General features: G+C 27.8%; 1 protein-coding gene across 2 annotated transcripts in view; it reads left to right on the forward strand.

The window, feature by feature from the left end:
* Positions 1 to 13,201, forward strand: part of LOC118064799 (amyloid beta A4 precursor protein-binding family B member 1-interacting protein) — a 137,517-nt gene that overhangs the window by 43,876 nt on the left and 80,440 nt on the right. For both annotated transcript variants that reach the window (XM_035079859.1, XM_035079944.1), the window contains exon 2: positions 5,851 to 6,017. In XM_035079859.1, coding sequence (XP_034935750.1) covers positions 5,916 to 6,017 — 102 coding nt within the window. In that variant the 5' untranslated portion in view covers positions 5,851 to 5,915. The remainder of the gene's footprint in view (positions 1 to 5,850; positions 6,018 to 13,201) is intronic.

A 13,201-nucleotide genomic window follows, 5' to 3' on the forward strand; every position in this document is an offset into this window, starting at 1 on the left:
ACATGATGATTGCATCATTTCTGTGATCAGATTTGTATTTCTTCTCATTTTCGTTATTATGTTATGATCGTTTTTCTCTTTTATTTTAAGTGCTATTGTTTGTTATCTGCAATTGAAGAAAAGAAATATAACTATAATCATTGTTTAGCACCTATTTTTTTAGATTTCTAATTTAAAAACTGGAGAAAAAATATACATGAAACAGAAAAAGATTAAAAATTGAATGGATTTTTTTTTCAATATTTTTATTAAAATAATTGAGTTGAATTTAAATGTAAATAAAAAGGTTTCGTTATGTTTCAACGATTCGAGTACCTAAGAACAGCTGCCAATAATTGCTACGTGATTAGAGCGTGAATCATCAATCATAATAATAATAATAATAAAATAAAAGTAATAATAGTAATTATGTTAATCATACGTACGTAAATTAAACGAGGACGAAAATAAAATCACAAAATATTAGAAAATAACAGGATGGTAATGAAATGGAATGATAATTTTTGATATAGAAGTATTGTTAAATAACAAACTCGAAAATGTAACTCTTCAATACTCATTCATAAAAAAATGTGTGGTTATTTAAATGGTGATTGAAAATTTTTAATTGAATATTTTCATGTTTTTTTTTTTACTTTCATTTTTGTACCTCATTGATCTCTTCATTTAAAAAGGATTTATTTAGAGTCAACATGTCATATTCATAATTAAAACACCACATTAGCTGTCAATAAATTTTATTTAAATTGAAAATAATTTTTTCAGAGAATTTATGGCATGGATTAATTATTGAGAAAAATTGAAATTTCTTTTTCAAATGTAATCTAGAATAAATCAGTGAAAATAATCAAAAATAAGTGATTATTTACTGATTACCAATGATTTAATCAGTAATTAACTAAGCATTGATAACGACTGAGAAATTCTATCTAGACTTTATGCTATCAGAAATATAATTTTGTATTTCCTTTAGGGTTAATGATGTGATTACTTATTTTTATTTCTGATAATCAGAAAAAATTACTATAGTTATTATGATTAGTTTGTAATACTCAACTGTCATATGAATGCTTTCTTCAATAAATTATTGATTTATCTTTCTTTTTTCTATAGAAAAAGAGAGAAATATTAAAATATCACAGATAAACTCGTTTCAAAGCATTCTGTCAGCTTAATCTCATATTAATATCGTTACCTTTATTATATCCTCTATCATCACAATCATCTAATCATATTCATCTAGTAATTCTAGATAGAATATACAACTAGAGCAAAAATAGTCATATCATATAACTCTCATAGCTTCACTTATAACTGTTTCCTAGTATGACTAGTCACCAACTTCTAATTGTTTTCAATAATTCACTTCAAAAAAGTCAAGATCTTTAATAAGATAGATCAACTAATCGAAACTCTGTTGAATTTATTGACATCCCAAGTAGCAAATACCTACTAGACTTGACAACAGTTACAACGTAAGCCAATATTGGCCCATCAAGCTTACACTAATGTTCACAAGCATTATTATAAGCTTGCACCAGTCTTGAACTTGTCATTATGTTCTACATGAGACATTGGCTTTACTCAATTTTATTGAAAAGGTAAATTTGTATATGTAATCATTGTCACTTTTTATTTAGAACTTGTCCAATTTTTCCATATGTATCATAGAAAAGATGGTTTACATCATTTTGATTGATATTGTATTATCAATGCCACATGATGGCAGAATTAATTGACAAATATAACATCACGTCTTCATATTTATTGAAAACTCGTCTATCTAGAAACTCTCAATCCCAAAGTATCCAGGGTTTAAAGGATTGATTATGTTACAATAATGATGATCATATTGCTAATTCAACTTCATTGATAGTTATTCATCACCAATCAACAATCATTGTTTAAAAATGATTCAACAAAAAGTAATGCAATATAGTGAATATTCACCAACTTATTCTTCAATAATCTGATGGAGAACAGTTCTTTTATAATTAGAAACTCATTTAGACAGTTTAAAGAAATTTCATTAGATAATAATGAATCATTCTATATAAAACTGAGTATTTTCTTTAATCAATTCTTAAGAACATGAACTTTACAAGAAAACTAACATTTCTTTCTGATTAAAGAAATTCTATCAAAGAGCATCAGTTTTCTTGACTTGATAAAACAGTTCTACTAGCATAAAATAGATACATTTATTGAAGCTTTAAAGCATAATAAAGGTAATAAATAAATTTTATTATAGACTTCTTGATAAACCTCAGAAGACTAGTTTCCATTCAACCTTTCAACATCTACATCATATTGATTCATTTTTTTTTAATAGCAACTATTCCTCTTATAAATATCAAAGAGTATGATCCGCTTAATGTTCTTTCCTCTTAAACCGCATCTTCTTGGCATGGTCTATAGAAAGAGGTACCTCATTACTTTTTTCGCCATTCGACCAAGTCTTTGGATTAATCGTTTTGCGAAAGGTCTCTCTGCTACCCCAACCTGTGATTCAATTGCTCGTAATTTAATTCTCGGGTTTTCCCCATAAATTCCATTTCCGTTTGAAATAATAGCTTCTCAATGATCTCCAGAAAATCTAATTATCGGATTCAATGTAATTAAATCTCAACCTAAATGCAAGTAGATATAACTTACTGCATGAAAATTCATTCAGAGGCTATTGGAAGTAAATATCCGTTAATTACTCGTATTATTTTTCTTCTTATCAATTTCAAATAATAATGGGTAAAATTTTAATGATGAAAAAAATAAAAACAAAAGGTTTGAAGGTAGTAAATTTACCTAGATAAGGGCTCAGTGTCTGCTATAATCTACAATAATTCAACACTTCTCCACCTGCTGAGTGTTGAATATTCCTCCTCTTTCTTTCTCTCACACGTGCTTTTCCATCGTGAATGCAACGTGCTCATCGTTGCATGACTCCAATTATTCGCTCGGACGAATTGACTAACACCAGTAGGTTCATTAACGTGAACTTGATGAAACTGTCATGACAAAATACAACAATTTCCATTATTTCAGAAAGGTATATGTAGTCTTTAAAGAAACAAACTCGTAGGTACGAAACACAGATTCCATTGTCAGTTATGCCGAAATATAATTAAAGTTTTTACTGTTATGGTAACTACTATAATTAAACTATGCTTGACACAATTATCAACTCATATTAATCACATTCTATAATGATAGATATTCCAATCTATATAATAACAAATAAAGATGTAATAATGGATAATGTTTCCAATAATTGGACACGATGTTGAATATTTAATTATCAAATAAATAAATTAAGCAGTAACAATACATTTGATAGATAGATAATGAATGTTTAATTATTGTTATAAATAAATTATAGATCTTCTGCTATTTTGTATCAATTGTTCGATAATTATTTAAATTTAATCATTTATTGACTGGGAATTTATTTTTGGTAAAAGTGCAGAATTGGGACTTCTACCCATTGTCCAGGGAAAGTTAATAAAATAATTAATATAAATTGAATTCCATGGCATAAAAGGGATGCTAAAGTGTGGTAGAGAACCACATTAAAGCGAATGCAAGTACCAAAAGTAGGAGAATATTCACGAATTTGGGATAGTTTAAGTGGTGGAGCATCAAGCATGGAAGGTCTAGGCTTGATCCTCAGTCCCAGTAGTGTATTTTACCTGAAAGAATTATCCTGTGCAAATCGTGGAGTTATCTATTTAATTATTAAGGATAAAACTACAATCCGAATGAATTAACTCGTTTTTGAATCTGTTCATGTGATAAGTTGGTTAATTTTTTTGTTTGTAATAAAAAAAAACCGGTTCATCGAGTGAAAACAGTCATTTGCATATGCTACAATGATTGTAGTGAGATACGGATTGTGTAATAATAATCGTGATTATCTTTTATTTAATTACTTCTCATGTGGCAATTAAACATGTTGATTTTTGAAAGTTAATTAAGACCTGAAACATTTGTTTTATTATTTGATTCTATGTTTACTTGTTAATGATTTTATTTTATATTGTTTCAAATCTGTAACAAAGAATCTGACAATCTTCTTCTCATATAAAATGAAGATATTAATGAAATACTATGAAGTCACAATCACAAACCATTTCGATATAGTTGATACCTGAAAAAAAAACATTTGTTTGAAATGCTAGTTGGATTCATTTGATCGAATGATTGTTAATTAATTGATTAAATACATACAAACAGTGGTAGTTGTAATTACATCAATAATGTGTCACTTAAAGACTTCTGGTCCTATTTAGACTCACCCTATGTAGTAGCGTTGATGATATTATATTATATTAATTATAATATTGATGTTAATCAAAATATTACTATGAACTATGTTAAATAATGCTGTAGATCTCTTTGTCATAGATACTTGTTACATTATTTGAATCAATTTTATTTTCAACATGAAAAAAACTAATTTCATTTATACTAGATTATTGTGATTTTTTTAGTCCTGTTAGATTGACAACATGATTGTGTAATAATTAGATTTTATCAATTTGTATTTAATAGTCTTGTAATTAAACATTATTAAATTTTGTTCATTGCATTACGAAATAATTAGTGTGATAGAGAAATTTCTGAGTGATAACTTCCGTTTTTGTGACAAATTGAGACTTGTGAAAACCAAAATCAACATATAGAAAGCAACTTTGTTCGTAATTGTTAGTTATTAAATTTATGTGAATCTTGATATTCGTTCTATTGTGATTATCTTAGATTTATCTTATATAGAAACAATTATTAGTATTAATTAATAATTCATCTAAACACTTTAATTAAAAATATATTAAGATTAATTAGATTTCAATCATGAATTAGTGAACCTTATTAAGACTCAACTAAAATATCTACTCAAGAAAGATTTTAAATTCTGTAACTTGTTTAAAATATTCGATTCTTAATAACATTTTAGTTAATTGATGATTTAATAATATTTATTTGAAAAAATGATTTGATTAATTTTCTTAATTTTTAAATTGTTCTTAGTAACTATTATTTCCTTCAATTTATGGATTTTAATCCATTTATTCTTGTTTGAACGGTCTCTGCAGTATTGTCTTGTCAGTATTTAGGGGAAGGTGGAGTAAAGTGGAACACCACGAACAAAACGTAAATCAATAAATTAACTAATATATTAATAAATGTTAATGATTTTCGATTGATCAATAAATTGAAAATCAAATTATTTTAAAAAATAAACTTTTAAAAATAATTGGCCAGTAGTAAATATTGAAACAAACACAAAACTGTTTTACTATTGACATACTTTAACAATTACTCTAAAAATGAGTATTAGAGTAGAGCAAAAAATACTTCTACATTTTTCTCCGTTTTCTGGTTCAGTAAATCAGTAAACATAATTATTTTTATTAATTTTTTTTCAAAGTGTACACATTATGATTGTTAGTTTTGCTCAATATTCATGACTGCAAAATGCATAAAAAGAGTTCTTACATTCATATCCAAGATTGAATAAACTTGAAATAAAAATTTTAATCATAGAAATCATCGTTTCACAAAAAAATTACTTTTTCTCCTTTATGCTTAGGAAAAAGCATCCACCACACATTACCTACTTTTGTTCCTTCTTCAACAATACTGAACTCATTATTATTATTCTCGCACTCTAACTCATAATACAAAAAAAAACCACCCACAATGTTCTTTTAATTCTAATTCTCTCAACATCTTCTAATAATTCCCAATAAATTTCTAAAACAAAAAAGATCAAACTTCTATTTGCCATATTCGTAAATCACGACTTTCTACAAAGTCAGAAGTTTAATTAAAGTAAAACGTTTCGTGTTGCAGAAAAGACAAGTGTAGCAGTGTAGAGGAACAAAGGAAGAGCCAAGGCGTGGAACAGAAGTAAAAGAATGGAAAGGTACGAGGAAGAAGGCGGTGAAGACAGTGACAATGAGACGGATCCAGAGCAACTCCTCAACGAGTGGCTTGGCGAGCTTGACAGTCTGACTGTTGTAAGTCTCATTTCTTTTTAGTTTCTTCCACAAACTTAACTCCGTTGAGACACTCGCGTTTACGAGAATACGTTGACACATAAATCCATATGAGCGAAATAATAAGCACATGAGTTATTAAAGTGCAGAGTTTAGAATCAACTTATCACCAACACGCGGAAGCTAAATTCATAGAAAAGAGTTTCTAGATGAACTTAAAGCAAATTATAGGCTTAACGCTTTCTCAATTGATGTCAATTGACACGCGGTACTAATAATTTGTCAGTTACAAGTAGCTTTGAATGCCGACTGATACAATCAACATTTCTGCTGCCTCAAATGAGGACAAATGTGTTCGATAGGTTCAGATGTAAAGGATATATTTGTTGGTGTATTCATTTCAGACGATTGTATCCATCGTATATCACACAATCGTAGTGTTAGTACATATAATAATAAAACAACGTTATTTACGTCATGCTATTGGATACAGTGGATGTAGGTATCATTCAATAATGCTCAATGCAGTTGTATTTACTTGAATAATTTATTCGAGGCTGATGAATTTCAAAGCAATTGATGCATTTTCGCAACTTCTGTACACTGTGAAATATATACAAACAGAAGCAAACAATTTTGCCAGTCGTCGCCGCAATGTTCATGATAGTTCTCTCGTGAATAATTCGTAATTTCAGTACAACGGCCATCAGGAAACCGACGATTTTCGACGATTGACGTGGTCGGACGTGCAATCACATTTCAAACTATCTCTAGCATTCGAGAAAGGTTTTCCGGTATTTTTTTTTTAACCCGACATATCACGAATCGTGTGAATGGTCACAATACCTCTTAATTCTACAATGCACCATTTTCTCTGTCACCAACACCATGCGTTGTATTTCTTTGGTGTCGTTTTTTTTTCTTTAACGCGGAAAACAAATATTTTCAATAAAGAAATAGATGTTTGGTAATGGAATTGACCAGTGAGAGTTTTAAATTGTAAAACAACTTTATTATTTTTAGAATTGCAAAATGCTTATAGAAAAATAAATGAGAGTTTTCTTTTTAATATTTTTTAAAGTCAGAAAGTAAATATGAACAATTTTATTACAGAATTAATCATTTCGATAAAATTTAACGTTTTTTGCAAATTAAAATTCGATCTAAAAATGGAAATGGTTTTGTTATCTTTATTGAATGGAATGATATTTAAATGAATATTTATTTGATGATGATTCAATTTTATTTCATTGTTAAATGGAAATTTTTTAAATTGTTTTATTTAATCAGAGTAAAGTTAATGTAGGGCATTCGTTCATTATTGATAAATAATATTTTTTCATTTTATTTCAACGGTTATTACATTTTATTTTGCTACCTCAGGGTTTTATTAACATTAAATTTTATTTAATTATATTGCATTTTCTTTGATTATATTTAAGGTCTATTGGATATTATTTTCACACTTTTTTCTATAGGTTGTCATCCTATCAAGGTATAATCAAATTAAATTGAATTCCATTATTTTCCACTTCACTATTGAAAGTTTTGTATTGGAACTGATTTTAAACTTTTAAATTGTTTTATATTTTCACGCTTCTAAAAAATGATAAGCATTTCAAGTTATTTTGTATGTTTCAAATTAATTTATAATTTAATAAAAGCTGGACCAATTACCGATCAAAAGTAAATTAAAAAGAGTCATTTTAATCCAGTAGTTTTAATGATTTATTTCATTAAATTGTTGAGTAATGTCTTAGTAATGACTATCTTCACAGTCAGACTTCACACATTACAATAAAAAAATGATGAATTATAAGAGTATTGTAAAATAATTTATCTTATCAGTCTTAGAGGCTTATTTTCTAAGAATTTATATTTATTAATAATTTTTATTGTTGAGTTGAAATTTGATAAGAACTAATTATCTATTAATTATTGAGAAGATAAAAATATTAATGACTAATCAATGAACATCTGTAACAATAAATAATAAAGACTGATTATAGAAATCAATAGACTATTGTTTACAAACAATGGAGTAGTGAAAGACGACAAAAATATGAAGAAAATATCTATGCATTGTAACTCATTTCGTTTTTAATTGAAAAAATTGGTTTTGGAATAAAAAAAGGCTTTGGCAGTCCATTTATTTTCATAAATTACATTTTTTTTAATTATGAATGGAATGAGTGCTGAAGTTTAGTTTTACTAATAATTATTCGAAAATTGCAAAAGTATAGTTTGGGTTATATAATTATTTTTAAAATATCATTTATGTCATTTTGAATCTTTGTAATACTTTATTGTATTTACTGGACAGAAAGAAAAATTAAATAAAAATAACCCTGTCGTGCAGGATAATCATGGTACACTGCACAGAAAAAGTAAAATTTACCCTTCGGGATAATAAAATTTATCCTAAAAGACAGTGTACTATCTTATGATTATATATAATTTGTCCTTTCACTACTAACGATTTCTTTTTAAAAAGGAGTCCTAAAAATTATTCTGTACTCCATTAAAAAATTTTTAACAAGTGTGACTTAACTGATGAAAAATGAAATTTTCTATCGAGCAATACATATAAGGTGTTTAAACATTTTTGGCAAATTTCAACACCACCGTATACTAGAGCAAAAACTAAGACGGAAGTTCCATTGATGATTACTGATTTGGATGTAAATCCAAAGTGTGTTACAGTAAATATATTTGCTTGTGTTTAATGTTGAACTTCATAAACTAACTATAGATTTTAACACACCATGAAGTATGTTAAAAATGACCACAAAGTTCTATAGTTTATGTATAGCAATTTAACATTGAACACACTCAAGGTGTGTTATTATAGCACACCTTCAATTTACAGTATATTCTTCATGATATAATCATTTACAGTAAATGAATCACATGCTATAATAGCAGTCATTTATAATAATGATTGCAGCATGTGATAAGGGTTCGTGGGAAATCAGGTTATGTTATGAACATTTAACCAAGTAACTACTTCTAGACGTATTTCAGATCATCTTTTTACTATTTTCGACTTTTTTAAACTACTCACATAGTACATATTCCACCAAAAAAATGCAGCGGCAATAATGGTTTTGAATTGATTGTCAATTTTTTTGTGGTAAATGAAGCAATTTTTATTGGAAATAGAAAAAGATTTAGTTGAAGTAAAAATTGTTTTAATAGATAAAAAATCCAATTAATTTAAAGTGAGTTTTGATTCATAATAAAGATTTTTCTTGTAAGAAAAATTTTCTTTTCCTTTCTCTTCGTGTACAGGTGCAAAATAAGAAAAATTATATCAAGCGAAAAATCAAGTTAATGATAACAATTCATATCATTTAATTTATATTCCATTTTTGCAAATAAGAATCGTTATAACTGTCATTGTTTTCGAAAAAATATAATCAGAAAATGGCTGTACTCGTTCTAAGCTCGGAAGCTTTTATCATGTTCTAATACAAAAAAATCGAATCCTATGATAGCCAAAAAAAAAAAATACGAAAATATGGCAATTCTAAAATAATAGCATAAAAAAGAGAAAATAGCACCAGTTGATTCGATTGGGTCATAGCGATCATTTGGCAAATCTGATAGAAATTTGGCCGGTAGTCAAGAGGGTGAAAGAGAGCCCTTGGACTTGCACTTGGCGCAGTGGAGGTCGGTCAAGGCGGCTACAGATCGATAACCTGGCAACGTGGAACGGATAAAGCTGGTCGCTGACCTCCCTCTGTCTTCCTCCTGCTATTTTATCTATCCCACTTCCTCACAGGTACTTCCTCGATCATTCTTCTTGTTTCGCGATTCGTTTTACGATCAAAACTCAGAAACGTGCAAACATCACTCTCAGAAGGTTTGTTGTACTTCAAGTGTACTTTTCTATTGTTGTCATTTTTATTTTTATTATTCTTTTTACATCTTTCACACACGTCGCATCTCATATCTTTTTTGCAAAGAGTTGATATCGGAGAAGGCTTCAAATGTAATCATACGGGATTGTTATATGGTGTTGTGCTGACTTGCGTAACGATTGTATTACCGGTCAATGCACATGTGAAAGTTTTTTGTTATCTCATCATTTTTCTGCCAGAAATCAAAGTGTTTGTGCTATATTTGATCGGATTTTTATCAAGAAAAAAAATGATAACTGAAGAGTAAACGTGACAAAATGACATTTAAAAAAAAAAATTCAGTTTTTTTTTTTATAGACTGACAAAACTTTGTGTTTTTAATTCAATTTTATTTGATTGAGGTTTGACAGAAAAGAAGAGTTTTAGTTTAATAACAAAATACCTTTAAAATATGTACATCCGAAATATCTCCAAGTATTTCCATTAATAATTGCATTCCATTTCTGTTTTGGAATTTTAAAACTAAAAAGTACTGCGTGAGATTGAAAATTTTATATTTATATTTTAATCAATATTTTATCAAGACTGATAAATATTTTTAAAAATTCCTGTTACATCAAAAAAAAAAAAAAAAATGTTTTGGTTCTGAACAATGATTGTTTATGTTGATAAATAATAAAGAGTTTTGGTGAGTACAAAAAAATACTATCCATCAATTCATTCGGTTTATGATATAAAATTATTGAAGCTTAAAAATATAGAGCAAGACTCGTGTTTAAATAACGATTAAACTCATCTTTTGTTTCTTATTAACTTTCTGAAGGAGTGGTTTTCGCTGAATTCAAGTATTTATTTATTCGTGTTAATTCAATCGGTTCTCAGATTGTCAATATTGACATTGTGATTCCAGATTTTACATTATCTTGAATTCTTTTTTTCAATCATGTTATATCCAAAATATCACAAATGTTTTATTCATCATTAAAATCATTTTTTCGATTTGTTCAAAAATAAAATTTAATACCACATTTTATGTCATATATTTTTTTATAAAATAAATCAATTTTTTATCATAAATATTTCAGAATGTGTACCTAAAATTACACTGGAAAGTTATAGAGTTAATAATAATACATTGAGACATCTATTATTCACTTTATTACTCAGTAAAAGGATCTCTCTGGGTATATAGTCCGGCAATTACTCAGATTTACCACTGGGATTTGCTGTTAGTGGTCACAAAGCAATTGCCTACTTTATCGGCTATCGTTAAATCATTTCTTCATCTAGGAATAATTCCAAGAAATGCTTGCAGATGTCTTCAGACGCGTAGCACGTGATGACTATTTTTATATTATTTAAAATATGTAAACGAACAGACACATGATATTTAATATTCATTTAATTGAATAATGAAATAACAGAAATAAATATTTAATTGGTTAATGACATGTATTCTTCTCATAATAATTTCATTAGGCTTAGCTTTATTAATAACACAATGTAAATAGTGATGATTGATGTTTGTGGTAAAAAATGGTAATTTTTTATTATTAATGATAATAACATTAATTTCATTAATAAGTATAATTTTGATGCTATCGAATATCACAAGAAGCTACTATTTTTTTCTATTATTAAATTAAATATCTGACAGATGACGGATTCTTTCTCCGATACCTTCTTTTGAATACCCATCTTTAAATATATAATTTACTACTTACTTGAGACTCGTTTATCCATCAAATCCCATTGGACCCACTGCCCCAATCAATAAAATACTATTCATTTGATGACTATTCATTAAGTAATCTTACTACAATGCTATCATAATGCTGACTGTAATACAATGTGATAGAGAAAAAAACAAATTGAATCGAAAGTTTCCGGTGTATAATATCGGTATGCGGGCTTCGTATTTCCTTTCCGGATCTGTGTTTGTTTGCGTGAATGCTTCTTGGCATCTTAATCATAGATGTTATTTACCATTTAATAATCAGATAATAAAAAGATTGAATTATTTTTTTGTAATTGGATCAAGAAATATTTACTCTGAATATTTTTTCTTGTGAAACTGATGCCATACATTTATATTTTGTCAATGTACTGCAAAAAAATATTGTTGTAGAAGTAATCCAGAGTATAGCTGGAGTAGATTGATGTCACAGCAGTCCTTATACTTGCTCTAATTATCTAGATAGCTATTATAACTATCTAGACAGCTGCCACAACTATCTTAAGGCTGAGTTTTCTTCGGTTTCCCCTAGAAAATTCGAAAGAGTCGAGAAATCACTAATGTATCAGTCAATTTGCAATTATATCTACTGATTTTGACGTCCTTGTCACGTTCTATATTATAAATAAAATCATTTTACATAATAAAACGCAGTAATTAGGCTGTATTTTGTCATATCATTTTTCAGGTGCTTCCTGCTACCGCTAATTGAGCAACAATTTTTAAGGTTAGGTAGTTTATCTAAGGAGTTCGGTATTGTTCCTACGTCTATAAATTTTTTTCACTATAGGAAGAAATTTATCTTTTCACGTTAACTTACCATCGTCTCAACACAAAGAGAAATTCATTGTAAAAATGATCATCAATTTGATGGTAATTTAAAGACACTGCAGCAGGATAGTAAATATTACTTTATCAATTGTCAAAATTACTAGACTGCATAATAATTTTTATTATTAATGATTATAAAAATGACTATGCAGTAAAGTAACTTTTACCTCACGCCGATGTAAAAAGAATTTGTTTCTATAAAATTCCAAAAAAGTTTTATTTCCACTACGTTTCACTGCAATTGAGAAACTGAGCGAAATTTCACTAGTATTTCAAAATAACCTTAAAGAATTTTTTTTTCTTATTATTTACTACATATGGCAGTGCTCATGTTCACCTAATCTCCATTATTACCCTACTCTCCCCTACTCATTACTGTCAAATGTTGTTAATCATGATTCTGATGGAACACTCTCCAATATTACTAGAAATTGCTCTTATGGCCCTTCAAAGTCACACCCATATTACAGCTTATTCAACATACACGACAATAATTTTCGGGTGAAAATAACTTCACAATTGATCGTAAATATGTATTACCACAAAAATTATGAAAAAATCATTTCTTTTATGAATAATTTTCATACTTTTTTAAATTGAATTCGGTATGAATTATGTCTTTTGTTAAAAGGTAATTTTGTTTTTATATCTCTTCAAGCAATTCTGAATAAATTATTAACGAAGGAATAATTTATATATTCTGGGCATAATAAAAAGATTGAAAAACCAGTAAAGTAAATGACGGCTTTGAATGAATAAATTAAATGGTTAATGAA

This window comes from Chelonus insularis, unplaced genomic scaffold (genome assembly GCF_013357705.1).
Source record: "Chelonus insularis isolate UGA/USDA-ARS -01 unplaced genomic scaffold, ASM1335770v1 contig_109_pilon, whole genome shotgun sequence".
Lineage (NCBI taxonomy): Eukaryota > Metazoa > Arthropoda > Insecta > Hymenoptera > Braconidae > Chelonus > Chelonus insularis.